Here is a 25166-nt window from a genome sequence, read left to right on the forward strand (position 1 = left end):
GGCCAGTGCCACCAGGTGACGTCAGAGACTCCTGCTGATAGGCTCCTTCAGGTGTTAGTAGCCTTTCCTCTCTCCTAGGTAGCCAAACCCTCTTTTCTGGCTATTTAGGGTCTCTGTCTCTGGGGAAACTTTAGATAACGAATGCATGAGCTCAGCCGAGTTCCTCTGCATCTCTCTCTTCACCTTCTGATAAGGAATCGACCGCTGACCGCGCTGGAAGCCTGCAAACCTGCAACATAGTAGCAAAGACGACTACTGCAACTCTGTAACGCTGATCCTGCCGCCTTCTCGACTGTTTTCCTGCTTGTGCATGCTGTGGGGGTAGCCTGCCTCCTCTCTGCACCAGAAGCTCCGAAGAAATCTCCCGTGGGTCGACGGAATCTTCCCCCTGCAACCGCAGGCACCAAAAAGCTGCATTACCGGTCCCTTGGGTCTCCTCTCAGCACGACGAGCGAGGTCCCTCGAATCCAGCGACTCTGTCCAAGTGACCCCCACAGTCCAGTGACTCTTCAGCCCAAGTTTGGTGGAGGTAAGTCCTTGCCTCACCTCGCTGGGCTGCATTGCTGGGAACCGCGACTTTGCAGCTACTCCGGCCCCTGTGCACTTCCGGCGGAAATCCTTCGTGCACAGCCAAGCCTGGGTCCACGGCACTCTAACCTGCATTGCACGACTTTCTAAGTTGGTCTCCGGCGACGTGGGACTCCTTTGTGCAACTTCGGCGAGCACCGTTTCACGCATCCTCGTAGTGCCTGTTTCTGGCACTTCTCCGGGTGCTACCTGCTTCAGTGAGGGCTCTTTGTCTTGCTCGACGTCCCCTCTCTCTGCAGGTCCAATTTGCGACCTCCTGGTCCCTCCTGGGCCCCAGCAGCGTCCAAAAACGCCAACCGCACGATTTGCGTGTAGCAAGGCTTGTTGGCGTCCTTTCGGCGGGAAAACACTTCTGCACGACTCTCCAAGGCGAGAGGGATCCGTCCACCAAAGGGGAAGTCTCTAGCCCTTTTCGTTCCTGCAGAAACCTCAGCTTCTTCTGTCCAGTCGAAGCTTCTTTGCACCCGCAGCTGGCATTTCCTGGGCATCTACCCATCTCCGACTTGCTTGTGACTTTTGGACTTGGTCCCCTTGTTCCACAGGTACCCTAGATTGGAAATCCACAGTTGTTGCATTGCTGGTTTGTGTCTTTCCTGCATTATTCCTCTAACATGACTCTTTTGTCCTTAGGGGAACTTTGGTGCACTTTGCACTCACTTTTCAGGGTCTTGGGGAGGGTTATTTTTCTAACTCTCACTATTTTCTAATAGTCCCAGCGACCCTCTACAAGGTCACCTAGGTTTGGGGTCCATTCGTGGTTCGCATTCCACTTTTGGAGTATATGGTTTGTGTTGCCCCTATCCCTATGTTTCCCCATTGCATCCTATTGTAACTATACATTGTTTGCACTGTTTTCTAAGACTATACTGCATATTTTTGCTATTGTGTATATATATCTTGTGTATATTTCCTATCCTCTCACTGAGGGTACACTCTAAGATACTTTGGCATATTGTCATAAAAATAAAGTACCTTTATTTTTAGTATAACTGTGTATTGTGTTTTCTTATGATATTGTGCATATGACACTAAGTGGTACTGTAGTAGCTTCACACGTCTCCTAGTTCAGCCCAAGCTGCTCTGCTAAGCTACCATTATCTATCAGCCTAAGCTGCTAGACACCCTATACACTAATAAGGGATAACTGGGCCTGGTGCAAGGTGCAAGTACCCCTTGGTACTCACTACAAGCCAGTCCAGCCTCCTACAACCATGCATGCTAACTACTAAAACAGTAGAGGGAACTAGAGGACCACCATGCATGCTGTCTACTGTTTGGCAGTCAGTGTATTCCCTGTCCAAGTAGGAACCCTCACCCGAGTCAGGGAAAGGGGGTCACACTCCTAAGATAGCCCCTTCTGTGACCCCCTTAGTAGCTTGGCACCAGCAGACAGGCTTATCTCAGGGGCAATATGGAAAGTATTTGTATCCACACACACAGTAACACAGTGGAAACACTACAAATGGACATCACTCCAGTTTAGAACAAGCATTTGCAATGCAATAGGTCTCGCATTTGCTTGAGTTAGAGCTATTGGCATTGTAAATTCATACTTTTCTTGCCACATAAATTGGTCAACCCTGCCTCATACCATTGTCTTTTCCTGCCACATAATTCCAGTGGCCCTGCATATAACTAAAGCACTTCCATTTACCTTCTTCCTCTGTCTGCAGCAAAAAATGAAAATGTTGCCATTTGTTATGACTTACAATAAATGCTTAGAATGATTTATTAGATCAATTTTTTCTAAGGAAGTTTTTTAAATATTTGTATAAATTTATGTCCACATTGTCTTTATGTTGTTTTGTTGGACATCCCTAATAAAATGAGTGTGGACTGTCATTATAAACTCCTACTAAAAGTTCAGTGAGATGATTATGACTTAATATAAAGTGATTGCTGAGTAAACATAACCTGGAATTTAAGAAGTCACATTTTAAAAACTCTGGAATGTGCAGAGTAAAAGTGATGCACATATTTTTTTAAGTATGTACATGTTTGTTTTCTAAAGATGCAACATGTACTTGAACAAAAATGAATTTACTCTTGGATATAAAACAGACCGTTTTCTGCACAAATAAATCCGAGAGACATTCCATTGGTGGAATTCCCTCCTATACATTCCTGTTTGGAGGAAAATACAGTGGGTGTGATGGCCCTCTCTATTCAGCCCTTCCTCCAGAAAACGGTTGCTCTTGGATTACCGCCCAACTTTTAATCAAGCCAGAAGCCATGGATGGTCAGTGACTGTACATTACTCAGTTATTGCTCAGAATGCTAGCTTTCTTAAACATTGTATTCAGCATTGGGGACGCTATTTTATAAACGCCCATATATTAAAATAGTTCGAGAAAAGTGTCATGACACGTGCTAAGGTTAATCATTTACTGCCTAATATTCCGCATTATGGGGGTCATTATGACCCTGGCGGAAGGCGGAGAAGCAGCGGTAAGACTGCCAACAGGCTGGCGGTCTTTTTTTTCGTATTATGACCATGGATGTTACTGCCATGGTCATCCGCCGCTTCTCCGTTCCGCCCGCCAGGGCGGAGATGACTGCCGGGCTGGAGACCTGGGGCTCCAGCCCGGCGGCCGTCACTATACCGCCGGCTGTATTTTGACCCGGCTTACCGCTGTGGATTTCTTGCGGTTGGAACCGCCATGAAATCCATGGCGGTAAGCACTATCAGTGCCAGGGAATTCCTTCCCTGGCACTGATAGGGGTCTTCCCCACCCCCCACCCCCACCCGACTCCCTCCCCTACACCCCCCACCACCCCTGACACCCCCCAAAGGTGGCAGGGCCCCCCTCCCCACACCGACCCCCAACATCACAGAAATTCACACACACGAAACGCACGCAGACACCACCAACACACACACACACCGACATACATGCCTACATCCACACACACAGTCAGACATGCACACCCACATACAAACATACACGCACACATCCATACAGACATACCCACAGACATACACGCACTCATTCCCAAAACACGCAACACCCATGCAAGCATACACGCACTCACACACCCCCTCTACATTCACAGACGCACCCCCCCATGCACCCACACAACACACAACGCCCCCCCATCACCCCACCCCTAACGGACGATCGACTTACCTGTTCTGTCGATCCTCCGGGAGGGGACGGGAGCCATGAGGGCAGCTCCGCCGACACCACACCCTCAACAGAACACCGCCACGGCGAATCACAGGACGTGATTCGCTGGGCGGTGTTCTGTTGGCGTGGCGGTGGAGGTGGAGCAACCTCCACTTCCCCGCCTCCCGCCAGTAAGGCTGTTGGCGGCTCTCCGTCAGTAAAAGGACGGAGAGCTGCCAACGGTCATAATAGGCCGAGCGGCAAACCGCCACCACTGGCGGTCTTCCGCACGGCGGTCCCTCGGTGGTCTTGTAAAAAGACCGCTGAGGTTGTAATGACCACCTATGTGTCTACCCTTGCTCTATAATTCCGACAGCTGCTCTAAGCCGCAGATGTCTACATAACATAACGAAAACAAACGTCAGACAGCCTGATGCATACCGTCATCAAGTGGAAAACGCAAGATGCTTCTAATTGGCCTGTCAGTCAGCATTAGATTCGTATTTGAAGGTATCTAGGAGCTTAGGTTGTTTGGTTTGTGAACAGTTCTCATTTTGGGCACCCAAATGATGATAATTAAACAGTAGAGGGAAGTAGAGGAACTCCATGCATCCTGACTGCTAAAATACTACAGAGGGAACTAGAGGAACACCATGCATGCTGACTGTTAAAATAGCAGAGGGAACCAGAGGAATACCATGCATGCTGACTGCTAAAATATTAGAGAGGAAACTAGAGGAACACCATGCACGCTGGCTTCTAAAATAGTTGAGGGAACTAAAGGAACCCCATGCACGCTGACTGCTAAAATAATAGAGAGGGAACTAGAGGAACACCAAGTATGCTGGCGTCTAAAATGTTAGAGGGGGAACTAGAGGAACACCTCCTAGGATGTCAAAGGTCCTATTTTGCGATTAAGTATGTGCTTTTGGTTCCAAGATTCAGTGACTCAAGAACAAAGTGTTTGAATTCTGAAGAATTAGAGGGCACCATAGATGCCAACTCAGTTTCTACCCTACCATATGCAAATTACTCTTGACCCTGCTCCAGTAGGAACGGTCCAGCATGAACTACCAGGCCAGGTCCTCCCTGAACACAAGCAGCCCAGCACCATGCCCATACTAGAGCTCATTACTAGAGTTATGTCCTGCTTTTGATGCCATGCTTGTAACTTTACAGATCCCACCTGGGCAGAACACAATAATTCAGAATCATTATTTGTGAAACAGCAGAATATTATGAAAACTACAACTAAAATTACTTAAATGGATAGATCAACCCTAAAAAAGTCTGATGCTGGATGAAACGCTTTGGCTGGGCTGCATGACAATATATAGAAAACCAATAAAGCTCTATTGTGATACTACTACATGACTCCTTGTTTGATAAATGGAGGATGGACCAGATTTTTGAGGACTATTATTTTTTGATGCCTTGATGAACTTTTGAAACTTTCATTTCTCACATATGTACTTTTTGTATGTACTATAAGCGCTCCTCATCATTCCATGGGATTATGTGAAAAACAAGTTATTATTCCTACCACAAAACTATGCAGCACATAGCAGTGTCCTTCCTAAAAAAGCTATAAGAGGATCTCCAAGCACCTGTATTTTTCAGTCCACATAGAGGGCCTCCAGGGCTGATCTTGGAAAGCTCTGGAGTCACCATGCTGCAGTGTGCAGATGGCACACTATTATACCCAAAGACTTCAGCAGTGCCATTGTAAGGAACTACTGTGCCAAAATAAGGTCTTGGATGTTGAATGACTTTCTTGTCATGCCCTCACAGAAAACAGGATGTCTCATGTCGTCCTCCCTAAAACACAAATTGACCCCCCTCCATTTTGAGGTCAGTGAATATAGGGGGCTTCTCTCCACCTTCTTGTTCAAATGTTCAAAGTCCTTAGGCTGCACTCTTGACTCACCACTTACATTGAACCCCTGCATCAATAGGGGGGCTAAACATGCTAATTTCCACCTTCATACGTCGAAGACAATCGACCAACATTTCACCCACCAACCTCAGAAAAGCCTTGCATTTATTGGCCATGTCTTGACTGGACTTTGGTAATGCCACGCTTGTGGATGTAGCTCTTTCAGCCAACGCACTACACAAAGCTGCCCTTCATTCAGACGTGAGGCTCGTTCTTTTAGGCACACACATCTGATAATATCATTCCCATGTTGTGTGGTCCATACGGGTGACCACCCCACCCACAGTGGACTTTAAAGTGCGTTGCTTAGCCCACATGGCTATCCATGAGTGTCCCCTCCTTACCTAGATGGCCTACTTTCTATTTCTGACGGCTTTGGAAGTGTAAGAAGTATACTCTGTACTCTTGAAAGTGTCTACTTTTAATTATTAGATTACACAGAGGTAACTCTTTCCTGAGGCAGCTGGACGCATCCCCACCTGCATGGAGGGCTCTTCCTCCGTTCACTACCATCAGGAAACACCTTAAAACCCACCTCTTCGGACTTTGTTAAACCTGGTTGACAACCCCTGGACTAGGAATAACTTGGACTTAACTTGCTTTATAATTGATGTTCATTATTTCTACCCATAACTTTTTTCTATGTAAAACGCCGTAATACATCTTGGTCAAAGCAATTTTATATCAATGGCTCAAATAAATAAAAAATAAATCTTCTTTCCTCTGCCACAGGGTCCATAAATACTTTGTTGTTTTTCTCACAAAACAATACGGAACATTCCTCGACAAATGCACACAGTGTCTCCTGCTTTCCACTCTCCACCCCAAGCCTCATGTACCATCTTCCCTCCAACCTCCAGTATTCTTGGTGCCCTCCTCAGACTATAATGTGCTAAACAATGCCATAAACAGTCATGTCAAGGTGACTTCCTCCTTCCAAAACCATGGTTTGTGCAGTGCCATCCTCTGTCCTTCACCAGTCTGCATGCAACCCTCCCATTCCTCAAAACCCCATTGCCCCCTTGTGGGAACATCTTCATGTGTCTGGCAATGTGCATCTACCCCACTGCCAAAAGATGGTCTGTGTGGTCCAGTCCCGTGTACTTATTAACCTGATTGGACTCCAGCATTCAAACAAGCAACTTCTTTATTCCCACATCATGATAGGTGAAGGACATATCAGATTAGGTTGCAGGTGCAAGTTCATATCGAGATGACACCCCACCAGGAGCATGGGACTTTTCTGCTGAGCCTCTGGTCTCAACTTGTTGAACTGTCAGGAAGACCAACTTTCCAGTTGACATAGTAACAATCCTTGCAGCACCAAACTCTTAGTGGAGCAGAGACACACAGGACACAGGGAAAGCAAGACACACCCCTCTGTAGACTCTAGAATCCGGGGCGGCCATCTCATCATGCGGACAACCAATGCACTGATGCTGTCCTGCTCCCCCTCAGACTACAATGCGGGTAGTTCTCTTTCTCCCTCTACAGCCTAGCATGCTCACTGCTCATCACTTCGTGTTGCACATAGTATCTTCCTGCAACCAGAATAACACCATATCTAGGGGTGTGGCACCGCTGAGCATATCCAGTAAAAGTGGGATCAATTTGTGCGCCTTTAAGGTGATGTGAAAAAGGTGGCTGCTCCTGCATAGGCATCATACCTAGGCACCATACCTAGGCACCATACCTAGGCACCATACCTAGGCACAAGCATTGGTGATGTAGCTTTCGGTTTCCTACAACACTTTGGTTTTATTGCGTTTTAGGGCTGTTAGATTGGGAATATGTTCATGATGATATTAGCTTGACACACTCATGCATTGGCCTTGGAATACAGAGAGGTTGATTTACATGTTTTGTTTCTTTTACTCCAGGTTGGTTGTCCCAAACAAAGGCTACTCTTCTCTAGATCAAAGCCCCGACGAGAAACCACTAGTGGCCCTGGACACGGACAGGTAAGTGCACCGAGGACAATCTGACACATAGAGAGACATTATAATGCTTTCTTTCTGTAACGCTTCATCATGGTGATCGATGCAATAACGTGCCACGTCACAGGGGTACACAGTTGTGCTATGCTTAGAGTTTCTGATTGTGGTTTTGCAGTATGTAATTTGTAAAAGAATAAGGGAAGGGGCCCGTTGACACAATCGAAGGTCGATGCACTGAATAAGGAGGCTGCGTAGTCTTTATTCCACCTGATGCCTCTTTAATCCACCAGACACTGCCTGCCCCTTCTTCTCGTTCTTGCAGGTTCTTCATCCTTTCTGCCCTTGTCCCTGCTTTTCCATCTTTCTCTTCCTCGTTCTTTCCCATTTTGTGTTTCTGTCTATTTTGCTCTGGATCAAAGTCTGTTGAGGAAAAATAAGTGCTGGTCCTCTAAAACGAGCGCTGGTGGCTCGTGGGTCCCATCTGCAACCACCGGCTCAAGCAAAGTGGTTTCGTAAATACATTAAAAAGATGCACACAGCCTGACTGCTTCTTTGGAACTGATTGCCATGGTAGGTGAAGAGCCGGTGTACTAAGTAATCTTCGAAGCTCTGCCGTCTGTCACGCATTTTCTCGAAGTGGCTGTTTTTCTATGCTCTGATCAGAGTCACAGGAGGTGCATAGAAATACCCTCAAATATTAAGCCAGAGAATGCCTCACTATTGTAACACCAGTGCTAAAAGATTTGGTGAAAGTGTTTCCAAACCTTGGTATATTTTCGGCAAGTGGAGAGATGAAAAACATTGGCATGCCAGTGCACATGCGCACAAAGGACTGTGGCGCCCTGGGGACCTTCAACGGGCGGAGCTCCGTCACCAAGGCGGAGATTGTAAAATCATGTTTATGCTGGAGCATCACTCTCAATCTTTGGCAGCAGCTTTGAGGGTGAGACTCATTTTCGGAGGGAGAGTTTCTTTTTTTACATTTTAACTGTGAATTATAATTCTGCTGTTTAAAGCAGTGGTTCCCAACCTGTGGTCCGGGGACCCCTGGGGATCCGCGAAGCCTTCTCAGGGGGTCCGCAAGAGCTGAGAAAATAAAAAAATATTAACAAATGTAGACAAATTAGGTCCCCAGCTTACAGTAATGACTCAGGCGTGGGTCCCCGGATTCCAATGATGATTCGGTGGGGGTCCCTGGGTTCCATTAATGTTAAAGTGGGGGTCCACAGAAATCAAAAGGTTGGGAACCACTGGTTTAAAGTAAAGTGGATAACACTGATCGAAGGGTGAAGGCACAACTCAAACCTAGTAGTGTTGCTTTTAGGTCACAGCCTATGCGAAAGACATCTTGGGGAGTTTCAGAAAGTTGACCTGGAAATGCATTCTGCCCATAGCTTGACATTGGCTTTGTGGTTTGTAACTCACATTTTCCTGCTTTCCATTTGCTGGCCTATGCTCTTCAGGTTCACTTCGTCCCTCCCATACTAAAACCTTATTTACCAGTCTTCTTCCAAGAGCTTCCTTTCTGTTAACAGGCATGTAAATCTTGTCCTTATCGCATCTCTTTTGCTGTGCATTCAGAGACAGATGTGAAATATCAGGCTGTGTCTTCCAGAGAGCTCGGCTGACTTCAAAGTGAGAGCATTTATAGGAAAGAGAAATGCAGAGTAGCCCCCACATGGAGCCCACTGGAGCACCTCCTCTCCTCCATTTAGGAGGCTGTAACATAACCTTTAAATAGCACATCATGTAACATGCGGATGGCAGATTTTTATTTTTTGTTTAGGCACAGAGAGATAAGTGACTTGCCCAGAATCACTGAATGTTGCAGCGGTGATGCTGTCCCTGCTTGTCTGTGTTTTCACTGCTGTTTAGAATACCCCTAGATGGCCTTCTGCTACTTCATGGTGCTGAAATCTCCATAGTGCGGTGCCACCTCCCAGCGCCACCGGCAGCCCAGCGATTTGTGATTCACTGTGCCTTAGGTTTTGTGGTATTTAAACTGCCCTTTAAATGCTGCGCAGTCGCGGTCATGGGCGGTTCATGGTAACGCGTAAATGGTCGTTCAGCGGCCGTGCCTGCCATCTCTCCCTGGAGACCCTCGTGGATTTAACTCTAAGCATCACTAACTGGCATCACAGCGCTAGGTGTTGCGAGTTTACAGCATTACTGCCGGCCTCCCACAAGGGGAGGGTGAACCCCGGTGTGAGGGTGGCTCCCATGCGGACTTCTCGCGTGAGTCCCTGCAAGTTTGCAGTGGTGGAAATCGGGGCAAAGTGCTCAGGGACACCGGGAGCACATTGAAGGCCCGTGTCCTGCAGACGCAGCACCCTACAACCTTGATGGTGAAGTCGCCCCTCTCAGAGCGTGTCACCCGTAAGCACAGCAGAGGGGCGACACTCCGCCTGTGGTAACCAGAGACCTGCAGCGTACGGAGATGGTACAGTCTGGACACTGAAAGCATGCTCACTCACTGACTCACATGTTAAAACGTGCACTGCATGAGATACTCATTAGGTACCGCAGGTGACATAGTGACATATATACACTATATGGGGGAAAAAGTACAATCTGACACAATATTGACTTAAGAGGAGACTTGGTAAAGTCACACCACCCATGTACGGCATATGAGTTATGTTTTTTATAATTTCCTGCACCCCTGAAAAAGAGAGTGCACTCAACAACACACATTCACATATTGAGTACACTGTGCAGACCAGTCTCAACTAACTTATAAGCGAGCACTCTCAGCATATAAAATATGTACACTATAGTAAACTTACACACTGGATGTGTTCACTGACAGGCAAGCACGCATGTGAGAGGCGTGCAGTCCATTTCACTGTTACATGACGTATGTGTTACGTAGGATGTGTGTGGATTCGATAACACAATTGCACACACAACCTAGTACCGTCTTCTCAAAGTCCATCAGGCCGAGCTCCAATTCGCGGCAGTAAATCACATTTGCATAGAGCACATTACAAACAAGAAGCCCTCTAAGCGCTGAAACCAAGTCAGTGTTACTCACTTTATTAGCACCGGAAGGAGGAAAGAACTCATCGCTGTTTGAATTTGTGATCGTTGGATCCCAAAGACTTTGCTAAGTTACGTTTCACGAAATGGTCCTAACTACAAAACATAACCAGTCACTATTTTAAGTTTTAATTTGACTAATCCAATGTGGGAGTTCTCAGAGTAGATTGCACACGAAACCAAAACTCTGCGGAGTAAATACATTTTTGTTGTAACCGGGATGTAATAGTACCTTCTCCTCCACGCATGGAAGTGGCGCGGGGCCTGAGGATGGATTCCCGGACCTAGCATTGGGTGTCAGCACGAGGCATGTGGGTCACGAGCCCTTAGCATGGCGTCGCTGGTGATTGCTATGGATGGTGGCTCTGTGGTACTCGGCAGGTGCACTGTACACAGCATGGGCTGCGATGGACACACTCGCTCCGAGTACACGGGCTCCGAAGCCAGTACATCTGCAGAAATTAAGGACCGTGTTTGTCCTGCTCTAGCAGCTTTGGACAGCTACTGGGTGCAAATATATTTAATTAAAAATCGATTTCAAAGTCGTTCAACTTTTTGGGTGGAGACCAATGTTTGTGCCTAACTTTTTCCAATGTCGTCTTAGCTACACTTTAGGCACAGAGAGCAGTGTAAAAGTAATTTCTATACAGAGTTGTGTTAACTTTTGTGAACCTGTATGTTTTGTGCGTTTGTGTGTGTAGCAATAACATATAGTAGATATTGGTCTTCTGATGTACACACTGACTTGGTTTAATATCTTTCCCATTTGTACATTTTAGGTGTGTTTTTTCCTGCATCATTTAGAAAATGTATCAGGCCTAGAGAAATCAACTAGCCCACTTGCTATGGCAAGTGAGGGCAAGCTATTTTTAGGGCCTTCTGGCCCGATCTGACAAATAGCAGAAGTTCTGTTTACTCACAAAGTGAATGGACAATAATGATGCTTTGAATCTTGTTTTTATCTTGTCACATTTGCTCGGCTTTCAGAGGCAGAGGTCAGTTATCCTCTTACATTTTCTTTTCTTTCTCGAACGAAGTTGGAGAATTTTGTTAAGTGAGCAGCCTGACAATCGTGCTGTGCAAAGCATGTGAAAGGAAAGGCTGTAAGATGTCAGGCTTTTTTCGAACACAACCTTTAAATACTAATAAGTGAACCGCAGAAACATAAAAAAAAAAATATTTCAGCGAAAATAAGATTTTTATAGGATGGAAACAAATCAGAACACTTTTACTTGATGATGTGAAATTGATAAATATTTTTGCTGAAACCCTATGTTCGAACATTGTTTGTGCACTATATAGTTTTATCAGTAAAACTGCATGTCAGTGGGAATGTTTATGGCCATTTCAATCGAAAATGAGCTGTCTGTAAATGACAGTACACCACCACATCATGATTTAGTAATATATTTATTAGAAGTGAGTTTTTAAACGTGGACCAAGAAATATTCCTGCCCCTGCCCTGATGACAAAGCTATTAGTGAACTAAGGGGCAAGTCAGGGTTCATATGTTAAGTATATAGGGGCCAGATTTGTATTATACATGGAGCAAACCTTTAGCCCATTTAATAAAAAAAAAAAAAAAAAGAACAGTAGAAATGCTAAACTTGCATGGATGCTCTTATATGTGATAATGAAAAAAAAGGCAGTTCCATAAAAGAAAATATTTGCCTAGGACCACACAATTTGAGGCCAGTTTATGGGTCAAGTACATTACAGTTAGGTTTAGTAGATTAGTCTAGTTACTAGAACTTCAGGTCTAGTAACATTTTTATGATTTCGAAGGTCTGTATATGTAAAATGGCATACTCTGCATGTGTTAAGAGCCCAGAATCTGACCTGGGGATAAATGTCGTCTCTAAAAAAAAACAAAAAAAAAAAAAACACTGAAGTACTCAAAAAAGAATAATGTACACACATGCATGCGCGTAATCATACACACACACACACATATACACACGTCTGTACGTAAGATTCATAGAAACATATGCACATATGCAATGATAGGCCTCACCATACAATATAATTACAAGCCATACATTATTATACAATGACAAGCCATGCCATACTATGCAGTGACCGGCCATACCATACAATGACAAGCCACACCAAACTATACAATGACAGGCCATAATATACCATAGGATACAATGACAGGCTATATGCAATGACAGGGCCATAATGTACCATTCTATACAATGACAGGCCGTACCGTATCATTAATAAAAAAAAAAAATATATAACATAGACGAAACCTTTAGGGTTCGCCAATGCTTGTTTATTTATAGGCTTTTCCCTGCTGCTGTCTTCCCTCAGCTGTGAAACTATTTCTGTGCATGCTGGAGAGAGACCTCAATGAACTGATCCATCATCACTTCAGTAAAGTGGAAGCAGCAGAGCACGAGTTCGAATCCCTTCCCGACCCAAATATAAGCAAATTGACTAATAATAGCAATGTCATATTTACAGCAATGAGGAAAAAAGATATATATATATATATATATATATATATATATATATATTTTTTTTTTTTTTTTCCTCATTGCTGTAAATATGACATTGCTATTATTTTTAAATTGTGTGTGTGTATATATATATATATATATATTTAAAAACAAAAAAACGTTATACGCTGCTTGCTGAGAGCGCACTTGCAGGCAGGAAGGCGGCTGGAAAAGGGAGATTAGAGGCGAGAGACCTCCTAGGACCGATGAGTTGAGAGGTCGGAGCCCTTACAAGGTATCTACTGGAAACTGACTTCTTCTTTCCCTTGGCCATGCCTTTGTGGTTGGCAGACTGCTTTAAATAGAAATGGTTGAGACAATGTTCTCTTTTAAATCATTCATCACTAACATTTAGAGTAGGTTCACGGTGTTCCGTCCTTCCGTAATGAAACATCCTTATTTCAAGTGATTTTCCAGGCTTTTGAATGGGGAGAAGCAATGCTTTCCTGTGCATTGTTTCGAAAATGTAAATACTCACTTTGCTTGTTTTTTTAATCTATTAGATACAGCATCACTTTTTATTCATTCTGCATTGAAAGTCTATGTCCTAGTTCAATCAGTAATGTGTTGCAGTACCTGTTACCGGTCTGGCACACTTGGTTCCTGATAACCAGACCCACTGGCGTTGAAGGCCTGCACTCAGTGAGACCAAGCTGACTGCGTCTGAGCCCAGCCTAGAGGGTGTTAATATTTCTTGAGCGAGAAGCAAATGTATTTTTATTCCCCAGAAGTAGCCCTTTTGAGTTGGCTCTCTTTTCACATACCACAAGTCGCGTTTACGTAGGACCTTATCATGACACCTGAGAGTAGGCTGCCGATGGCGGCCTCCCACAGTTCAGCCTCAGACTGACAAGTGATAATGCAGGCTTGAATCAAGGAGAACTGAGTGGGAAGGGTGATGAGTGGCAGCCCTCTCACAATGCAGCCCCACAAAGTGGTCTATGGGGTTTCAACCATGGTTGGAGTTTTGTGCATCTCAGTTGTTTTTCGGTCTCTCCTGCGACTGTGCATGCACGCTCACTTGTGAAAAATATTGTATACAACATGTGGCTTGCAGCCCGCCCATTGCTCAGCAGTCGTTGGCTTCATTGTCACTCTTATTTGCTGCCTTCTAATTGGCCAGCGTGTGCTGGCTTCACTTTGTCTTCTTTCGGCTGGAGCATGGAACAAGTGCCAGCTGCGTCAGCTTGATTGCTGTGCATGCACTCTTACTTGTGAAAAATATTGTATACAACATGTGGCTTGCAGCCCGCCCATTGCTCAACAGTCGTTGGCTTCATTGTCACTCTTATTTGCTGCCTTCTAATTGGCCAGCGTGTGCTGGCTTCACATTGTCTTCTTTCGGCTGGAGCATGGAACAAGTGCCAGCTGCGTCAGCTTGATTGCTGTGATGCACTCTTACTTGTGAAAAATATTGTATACAACATGTGGCTTGCAGCCCGCCCATTGCTCAACAGTCGTTGGCTTCATTGTCACTCTTATTTGCTGCCTTCTAATTGGCCAGCGTGTGCTGGCTTCACATTGTCTTCTTTCGGCTGGAGCATGGAACAAGTGCCAGCTGCGTCAGCGTGATTGCTGTGCCTCCTATGATCACTCTGTGATTGAGGTACTACTTTTATTTTTTCTTCTTCCCTGTCATCCTTTTTGAACCGCTTGCCATTGTAGCTATGTTTTACTGTGCCACACGCACCTCACAGGAGCCATTTTCTCCTTCGAAATGGACGTTTATTGTGACAACAGATGTTATCTGCCTCCAAATGTATTTTCTCTAATACATGAACACAACTGTTTTCTTTATGTGATCAGATTTTTTGCCAAATGTCTTTTTTTTTTAATTTCACGCAGAAAGAGATTAACTGAGCTTCTCAGAATCACACGGATGTTGTGTCGAGAGCTAGTAAGCATTGGCAAAACCAATAGGCCTCACTTTTGAGACAGTAGGCTTTGCCATTGCCTTTTTTTACGCTGTATAGCAGGGGTATTGCCAACATTGGCAATGATTTGTAGACATACTGTATAGCAGCATGGCAGTGTGGCTAAAAATAATAATAATAAAAGACTATGATGCATCCAATGGTAATGCACTTTAAAAAAAAAGTAAAGGGCATGAGCCCTGACTGTGTCATAGCACTTTTTTGACTACAAAGTTCCCATGCTGCTGTACACATGTCAACAAAACATTGCTTACATTAATAGCTCTCATAGGCGAGATCTGCTGGGTTTGCTAATGCTTGTTTAAAGTGTGGGTAGAAGGAACGGACAGCTGAACGCAACTGGATTCCTTGTTTCAAGTCCTGAGATGCCATTTACCATTTGGAGAAATGAAACAATATCCAAGTACCTGGATCATCATGGTCTCCTTCACCTTACCCCATCTGGTTTTCCCCCCAGACACAGCAACAGAAACTGCTTTGCCGGAAGTACAAGACTCCATTAAGATCTTGTAAGATCAGTATTAGAGCACAACCTTGACCTTACTACACGTGTTAGCAGCTTTTCACATTTTATCCCATCCTATACTGCTCCAGCATCTGGTGGACAGAGGCATCGGCACTTGTGAATCTAGGACCCAAGGGGTTCTCTTCCTATGGAAGAACATAAGCATATATGACCGGTGTTCCAAAGATTATGTAGTCCCTGTGTGAATACTAAGTAAGGCATAGTCAACAAGCAAGAAACAAAGAAACAAAGAAATAACTCATAACTAAGCATGAGGGAGTTTTCCATATTGTTCCTGTACATTAATCAGGAATCAGCAGTGTTTCCCTTGTCATCACTTACAGACTGCAGCAGAACAATAATAACTAGTATTTATCACAAAGCATCTCCATATAGGAGAAGGTGGTGGGAGCGTGGGGGCAGCCTATAGGTCAATCCAATCTTTTGACGCCAAGGTGATATCTTACACAGATGTTACACGGCTTGATCTGCTGATTAGGAATGATTCTATATCTCCTGCCATCTTCTGTGGTAAGGAATCTGGGTGTAAACTTTGACAAGTAATCCTGGTAGTGACTGGATCATGTTTTGCACTGCTTCCATCTCCCTGGAAGTTCCTAGATCTTCTTCCAGTGGCATTAGGGAAAATTATAGTGCATGACCTCATCACGTCCAAGTTGGACTTTGTGAACATTATCTATGACTCCATGAGTATCTGCTTAAGCGACTGAAAATTGTGCAGAATGTGTCAGCTCGTCTTATTCTGAAGATTCCGTACCACGCAGAGATCTTCCAGCTGCTTAACAAGTTTACATTGGCTGCCGGTATCAAAGCATATTCTGTTTACGTGTCTAGTTCTGAGGCATGTTGCTGTTAATGGTACATGTCCCATTTATATTTCAGACAGGTTCCAGGCTTATAATCTCCCCCTAGAAGGCTGAGGTCATCAAGGATGCTCCTGCTGTAGATTCCCAAGGCGAAAAGGGTAAGACAAAGAAGATGCTCTTTCACCTCCTAGCCTCTAGACCAGAGCACAGTCTCCCTTGCGCCAAACCGTGAGCTGGCTACATTTTAGGAAACAGCTCAAAACCTGGTTGTTCTCATCCCCCTGTAAAGCTGCCAGCCTGCTTGCTGGTGTTATTTCCTGTTTCCCCCCTTCATCAACGTGAGTAAACAGCTTACTTTGTGCTTCTTTAACAACATTTCTCTGTATTTTAGGTAGTAGGTCAAAAGACTCTTTAAGATTTCAGGATTTATTTACAGCAAAAAGAAGGGCCTTGTTGGGCCCACATGACATCTGCATGGTGTTTGAGCTTGGAACGAGAAGCCACAGCTTGTGACTCATATTCTTCAGTGCATCAGGGAGCAGGAGGTCTAGCTACTTCTGGCCCAGTCCTGCAGATTAGTCTTGTGAAAGTGGATGATCTCAAAAAGGTTTTCCTACAAAAAACACCAACATTGCCACAAGAAAGAGAAACCTTCTTTCTCTTTGAGGGAACCCCTATCCCTGATGTTCAACTGTTTCCTCATTATTGGACAAAATGTTATAATTGAAAAAAGAACCACCCAGAGTCTCTGGTTTGATTGCCTAACACTGCACATAGTATATCTAGGCTTTCTGGCTAGAGATGCTCAGAAATGGCTCCTTTGCTCTCTTGGCCAGTCCCCATGGGTGAGTGTGACCCTGCACGCTTTGCAAATCCAGTGGCTCTGAACCCCAAATCTCCTGATTCCGTGTCACCACAGTCTCGGATCCCCGTTCTTAAGAAGTAGTTGAAGCCTGACAATACACCATCACCTATTTCAGTGACACGCCCTTCAACACCGACAGAGATGCTAGTCTAGAGCCAACTGTGGCACAACCTTAGAAGTTGTCTGAAAGCATTTAAGTAGTAAAAGAAAAGATAATGTTTTGAGAAAGTGTCCATGGCAGAGCATATTCATATAGTCCAAAGATTTACCCAGATTGAAATATTGTATGGATCTGACTTTGAGACCCTTAACATGCCTGATAAGGACTACGGCTGCACAAATGATGACTTGGAGGCTGATAACATCCTCCCTCCATATAATATTAATTGTAGCTTATGGCCCTCATTACGACCTTGGCTGGCGGCTGAAGCCGCCCGCCAAGATCGGACCGCTGGGCGGCCCCCAATGCGGCCTCACCCCCACCGCGGCCATTTGGAGATCCCCGCTGGGCCGGCGGGTGGAAACCTGGTTTCCGCCCGCCAGCCCAGCGGGGATCTCGGCCGCAACACAAGAGCCATCTCCAAATGGATCCAGCTGTGTTGCGGCCGTGCGACGGGTGCAGTTGCACCCGTCGCGCTTTTCACTGTCTGCATAGCAGACAGTGAAAAGCTGCACGGGGCCCTGTCAGGGGGCCCCGCGAATCCCCGTACCGCCAGCCTTTTCCTGGCGGTTCAAACCACCAGGAAAAGGCTGGCGGTAGGGAACTCGTAATCCCCTGGGCAGCGCTGCAAGCAGTGCTGCCCTGGCAGATTAACACCGCCAGGGCAATTGTGGCGGTGCGACCGCGGCGCTTCCGCCGCGGTCGTAATGCCATGGGAAGCACCGCCAGCCTGTTGGCGGTGCTTCCTCCGAAACAGCCCTGGCGGTCTTGGACCGCCAGGGTTGTAATGAGGGCCTATATCTTGATTTACAGAATGCATGTGTCTGGGATACTCTAACAAAATGGAACATCCCTTTTGCCTCTGGTTGTCCTTCAGGATAGGGTGACTACATCACTCCAGGTCATTACTGGACCCTGACTTCAGACCTGAAAGTTTGTCTTGCAAATCAATACTTTCAGATGTATTAGTCCAGAAGCAAAACAAGACTGCAACTTCCAGAATGCATTAGGCTGTTACACAAAGGAAAGGTCCACAACGGGAGACAGTATCCATGATGACCGGGAGGGCAGTAGTCGCCATACTTCAACAGAAGTCTCTTTTCTTTGTTCACCACAGTGGTACGAAAAGCAGCAGAAGATTTAGCATTGACTGGGCTGTCTGACGAGGCCAAAGCTAACATTTTGATGGCATTTCTAAAACCATCTTCTGCAGTTTTTGAGCCCCTGCTCCCTTTTATTAAGCTTGTCTGGAACCCATCCTGGCTGTGTGGAGAAACTATTTTTTTCGTCCAGCTCTCGACAGGCAAAAAGCCAGATTTGGGCCTGCCACAGATGACCCACATTTCTGTATTCTCTACGTTCACCCGAAAATCTAGTGGTTTACGATTCTTCCTCAAAACTGAATCTGAATGCCTTCCTATGGCACTTTCAGATAGACTAACAAACTGGACTCTGTGGGTGTAAAGTCTGCCTCACACAGCCGCACCCTTTGAAAGGCAAAACCCACCTGTGTGCTGGGCCACTGTGTCCACGTCCTGTGGCAGGCATTTCAGTCTTTAGTTTATCAGACCACATGAAAGTCATTTCTGATCTAGTCAACTAACCCTAAAGTGTGGCCTTGACATTGGGCACCAAGGTTCGGTCCGGGGGCACGGCCATCATGCTGCACCACCAAGCTTGAATACGCTCCACTGACTTGTCTGGAGAAATTCAGTCAACCTTTGAGTACTTGCCTTTCCATGGCGATAGGCTGTTTGGAGAAAAGTCAGATTTCTCCCTCGACTACTTCAAAAATAGCAGAGCTGCAGCACACTTGCTGGGCCAGGCATCCCTAGCAATGAAATTCTATCAGCAGTATTAGAAGTTTCAAAGATACTCCAGGGCATAACCCTCATGGCAGCGGCACATCTCAATTTTACTGCCGGAATTCCTTGTCTTACTGAGAGGTGGTGCCTCTCCAAGAAAGAGGCACAGAATTTTACTCCCTTTATTTCCTGATCCCCTAGAGAAGAGTCTGTAGCCCATCCTCGACCCTTGCCTCTTGAACCTGTTTATTCGGCAGGGCAGGTTCAAGATGCTGCCCCTTAGTCAAGTGTCTGAAGGCCCTCAATGCAGGGCAGTGGTTGGCATCAATGGACCACTTGGACACCAACTTCTATCAGGCAATTATCATCCTGCCCATGGGTCTATCTAAGATCCATGGTGGTACCCCAGCACTATCTGTTTAAGATCCTACCAACTGGATTTGCGACCATTCCATGCATCTTTGCGAACGTTCTACTAGTTGTAATGCCTCACAGCAACAGTCACGATTTCATTTATTTTCCCCAGCACTGGTCAGTCATTACCCTCAGCACTCAATGGCTCCCCTCCATGATTGGGATTTTATTGTCACCTCACTCCAACACAGATGCTAAACTTCATATGAATGGTACTAGATGCAAACCACAGGAAGGCTTTTCATCCTTCTGAGAGGATCACAGATATTCTGGAGATGCTTTTTATGTTCTGGTGGCTGACATTAACTGGGCCACAATTTAGTCATCACTGCATACTTTTGCCAAATACTACTGTCTCACAGCTCAGGCTTGCAGTGACATGAACTTTGCCAAGCCTTTACTGAATTGCTCCCTTTGGTTAATCATCTCTATTTAATCCCACCTCCAAGGGAGGTATTGCTTTGGGACTCATCTATAAGGGTAGTCTGCAAGAAGATGTATCTATCAAAAGAAAAAGTTGCTTACCTTTGGTAAGATACTTCTTGTGAATACATAATCTTCCTGCAGTTTTCTCACTGCCCTCAAACCTCCCCTGATGAGTTAGTGCAGTGACTAACAATACTCCAAAGTATGCAACCTATTATGTGCGGTTTTTGTCATTGTCATTGATGTTGCCTCTCATCCTCCTGCACACCTTAGTGTGGTGCAGAAAAAGTAAAGAAACTGGTGCGAGCATGCCAGTTGGCACATATTGTACTCCAGTGGTGCATCCGATGGACGGAGTCACAGCTGAAACCGCATGACGCCATCTTGCAGTGCTGAGTGGCTATTGCAGTAGAAAAGCTTCCAGACCAGCCTGGCACCTGAAGGGATAAAGTGAGGAATCTGCAGCAAGAATGCTTATCCACCAGGAATATGACGAACAAACTTAAGAAATCTTTCATGTGACAAAGTTCACCCCGCAGTCAAATTACTTGAAGAATTGCATGTATATATACAAATAAGCACACATGATGGGATGGCTATCATCCAAAAGGAATCTTGAGAGAAAATGCAGTTTTGGAAGTTAGTAGCCTTGTACAACACCAACAAAAAAGTTACACTTTTGAATGATTGATTTTCTCCAAAACCTTAGGGGTAATCATAGTGGGCAGTTAATTTGGGCCCACCTGCCTCTGTTTTCCGAGTATAAACTTATCCAGTAGGTCATCTCAGTCTTTAGCATTTCACTTGAAGAAGATTATATAATCCTGCTGAGAGAAAAAACTAAATTATATGCAGAATACCCTGGCTGCCTTACCTTGAAGGCATAAGGATTAGAAAATTAGATATGCTGCTAGGCATGATGAGAGCATGCCTTGATTCAGCCCAGAACCCTTGTGTTCCATTTACTGTCAATATTGGAGGCTTATGACTGTTGCCCAGCCTGACCCAGGATTGAAAGTGCATGCCCCTCTATGAGCATGAAGATAGTAGACAAGCACTTTGGGCAGACTACTTTATATGATGGGGATTAACTGAGACCTCTCTCCTCTCCAGGTGTCACACATCCCCTCCAGGTGTCACCAAATGTCTGTGTGCTGCCTTTAGTGTGTCCTGCTTGTGGTGAGTCTGGATAAAGTCTGCAGCACACGTGGCCCAACAGCTGACCTCAAAGACTGTGTGGCCTCACCTTCACTGGCGCCAACACAATCTGCAGGCATCCACAAGGCTTCTGAGGTGGCGTCAGGTCACCCAGGTCTGTTCCAGACCGCCCAGCTGGGCCAGTTAACTGGAAAATGCAAGTGGGTTGACTTTCGCATTCCTCCATTGCCGCTGCAGTCCCCTTCAGTGAACGCGAGCTGCAGTGGTGCATCTGGATGAGCGATCTCTGCTTCCTCTATAGACCAGTGGTGGTCCCTTGTAGATGGTCGACTCATCATGGCGTGCCGGCCCAACAGATGAGTAAAACTGAAAGATTTGAACACTTTGATTTCCCTCAAGAACCAGACACAGCACTTTGCTGCCTGCTTTTCCCTCATGTGGTCCACTTGAGCCAGTCCGGAGAAGACAGTAGCCAGAGGCCCTTACCCAAGTGTTTACTGTACTGTGAACTATAGCACCATGTTTACTTAAATGAAATAGGCACAACACTGCTCAGACATTACAGTTATTGTCCAGGGAGCATGTACTAAATAAAACTGATCTTCTACCTCAAAATCAAACTTTAAGAGTAAACCTTAAATTTTCGACCTTACTGATCCCCAAAAGTTAAAGCCTGAAAAGGAGTTACATGGTAACTGAGCGAGTTCACAGAGGTATCTGAATCTGCTAGGTCCAGGGACAAAAACAGCGTTAGTCACAAGAGTTGCCTAGTTAGCCCTGAGCCCCACCGACCCAGGTAATGTGCCCGACAGATGAGTGCTTCTTAAAGCAAGCACTGGCCTCATCATTAGATTTGACACTCACACTTGAATGCTGTCAAAAGTAATAAAAAAATGCAGGCTGCGGGGCAAAACAATTGCAAAATGCATTGATTTTTGTATACAATACAGAATTGAATGTATGATGCAAAGTGTACTTTTCAGATGTAAAAAAAAGTTTTCTAAAAAGTCCTGATTCCTGCCAATGGAGGTGGAAGGATACACCTAAACAACCACTGGAAAGAAGGTGAGACTATATTACTTGTGCGCTCATCCAAGATGTGAGCGACAATCTCTAAAGCCGATGGTTGAAGGTTCTGAAGCCAAAGAAACCAATGACAAGTTTGAACCAAAGCCTTTTACAGTACGTACAGGCCCCAGGTTCCAGTATGTTCACCTTGAATGGCGAAAGGCATCACTGTTCTTTTTCTTAAAATCTCAGCTCTTCCAAAGCTTCCCATAAGTCTTGCTCATTTGTAAGCACTGAAGGACTTAGAACCAAATCCCCTTAGGTTATGCACAGAATATAATGGGCTTGCCATGAATTGTGCATGCGCCATTACACGTCAAACCAAAAAAGGTGTGAACTTGCTATGTACCATTGTAATATCTGATGGCTTGCTCCTTTTCCATTCTCCTGCTTTCCAATCTGTCAGATGTAAAGATATTCATGTTCAATAACTCAAATACTTGCATAGCAGCTTCTATGTTTATTTATAGTGGTGTGTACCAAGCACAACATGTGTAGCGGAAAGCTTCACATAGGTTCAGAAAGTGAAAAAAGATGCAGTACGTAACTAAATATTTAGGCTAATATGTACATGAAACGAGTGTAGGGCAGCACAGCAAGCCTTTCTTCTGTGCTGCCCTACGCCAACTTGATAGGGCAGAATTTCTCTGTATTTACAAGATATCATGCATTTCTGTCCCTTTCCCCGTGATAACACATAAATTGCTGCCTGGCGCCCACACAGGCACCTTTTCACCATGATGCACGAGAGCTTGGGTTGTTGGAAGAGCTGTTTTGTGCAGAAAGGAACACCTTCCTGACACTGGTGTAACAAAACTTGAGGGGGTCGCCCTCCTAAGTACATGGATGGGACCCCCTCCCCAACCCAGTCAGGAGCTCTCTGGCCAGATGCCCGCCGCCAGGGCACACTGGACTGTTCTGAGTGGGCTCCCTGGAGCTCAGCCTTTGTTTCACCAGTGCTTCCTGCACAAAAATAATGCTGGAAGGCATTTTCCTCTTTCTATGTGCTCTGCAGAATGCAGCGCACATAGAAGAAGGAAACAACAAGGAGAAATAAAAAATATTTCTCCTCGTTGTGCCTTCCCTGGGGAGGCGTACAGTTTTGACGCATTCCCAGGTTTACAGATTCTTGTAAATCTGGGATCGCGTCAAAACCCATGGACGTTGCGCGGGAACTCCCATGGTATGCCTCCCTGATGCAGTGTAAGGCAACGCAGCGACTTGTGCTGTGTTGCCTTACCCCATATTTACAAGGAAAGCTATGCAAAGTGGCTTTGCGTGGTCTTGTAGATATGGGCCTGCACTATGTGCCGCTGGTGCGTCACAAAAGTGACACATCAGCTGCGCATGTGGCTTGTAAAGATGCCCCACAGTACGCAGCAGGCAGAAGTGAAGTTAACATGGGTGAGTGGTTGACCATCTGTAGTCTGATCACCTTACACAAGAATAGGGATATGCAAGTACCACAGACGGAAGTGTATTGTTTGCAGTGTCGCGGTATTACACAAGAACACTGCAAACAGGGATGTGCAAGGACTACAGACAGAAGTGTATTGTTTGCAGTGTCACAGTATTACACACAAATATGGATGTACAAAGACTACAGACGGAAGTGTATTGTTTGCAGTGTTACAGTATTACACAAGAATAGAGAAGTGCAAGGACCACAGACGGAAGTGTATTGTTTGCAGTGTCACAGTATTACACAAGAATGGGGATGTGCAAGGACCACAGACGGAAGTGTATTGTTTGCTGTATTACAGTATTACACAAGAATGGGGATGTGCAAGGACCACAGACGGAAGTGTATTGTTTGCAGTGTCACAGTATTACACAAGAATGGGACCTGTGTATTTTTTGCAGAGTTACAGTATTACACAAGAATGGGATGTGTGTATTGTTTGCAGAGTTACAGTATTACACAAGAATGGGACGTGTATATTGTTGCAGTGTTACAGTATTACACAAGAATGGGACATTTGTATTGTTGCAGTGTTACAGTATTACACAAGAATGGGACCTGTGTATTGTTTGCAGTGTTACAGTATTACACAAGAATTGGACCTGTGTATTGTTTGCAGAGTTACAGTATTACACAAGAATGGGACCTGTGTATTGTTTGCTGAGTTACAGTATTACACAAGAATGGGACGTGTGTATTGTTTGCAGAGTTACAGTATTACACAAGAATGGGACCTGTGTATTGTTTGCAGAGTTACAGTATTACACAAGAATGGGACGTGTGCATTGTTGCAGAGTTACAGTATTACACAAGAATAGGATGTGTGTATTGTTGCAGTGTTACAGTATTACACAAGAATGGGACGTGTGTATTGTTGCAGAGTTACAGTATTACACAAGAATGGGACGTGTGTTGTTGCAGTGTTACAGTATTACACAAGAATGGGACCTGTGTATTGTTTGCAGAGTTACAGTATTACACAAGAATGGGACCTGTGTATTGTTTGCAGAGTTACAGTATTAAACAAGAATGGGACCTGTGTATTGTTTGCAGAGTTACAGTATTACACAAGGGACATGTGTATTGTTTGCAGTGTTACAGTGTTACACAAGAATGGGATGTGTATTGTTGCAGTGTTACTGAATTACACAAGAATGGGACGTGTGTATTGTTTGCAGTGTTACAGTATTACACAAGAATGGGATGTGTGTATTGTTTGCAGTGTTACAGTATTACACAAGAATGGGACGTGTGTATTTTTTGCAGTGTTACAGTATTATACAAGAATGGGACGTGTGTATTGTTTGCAGTATTACAGTATTACACAAGAATGGGACGTGTCTATTTTTTGCAGTGTTACAATATTACACAAGAATGGGACGTGTGTGTTGTTTGCAGTGTTACAGTATTATACAAGAATGGGACGTGTGT

The 25166-nt window shown here is 45.0% G+C and overlaps 1 protein-coding gene across 2 annotated transcripts in view; it reads left to right on the top strand.

Annotated features, from left to right (window-relative positions):
- The window catches only part of FAM219A (family with sequence similarity 219 member A), a 363317-nt gene that overhangs the window by 285196 nt on the left and 52955 nt on the right, over nucleotides 1-25166 (top strand). For both annotated transcript variants that reach the window (XM_069215486.1, XM_069215463.1), the window contains exon 4: nucleotides 7512-7592. In XM_069215486.1, the coding sequence (XP_069071587.1) occupies nucleotides 7512-7592 (81 nt within the window). The remainder of the gene's footprint in view (nucleotides 1-7511; nucleotides 7593-25166) is intronic.

The sequence above is a fragment of the Pleurodeles waltl genome, chromosome 1_1, assembly GCF_031143425.1.
Source record: "Pleurodeles waltl isolate 20211129_DDA chromosome 1_1, aPleWal1.hap1.20221129, whole genome shotgun sequence".
In the NCBI taxonomy this organism is placed as follows: domain Eukaryota; kingdom Metazoa; phylum Chordata; class Amphibia; order Caudata; family Salamandridae; genus Pleurodeles; species Pleurodeles waltl.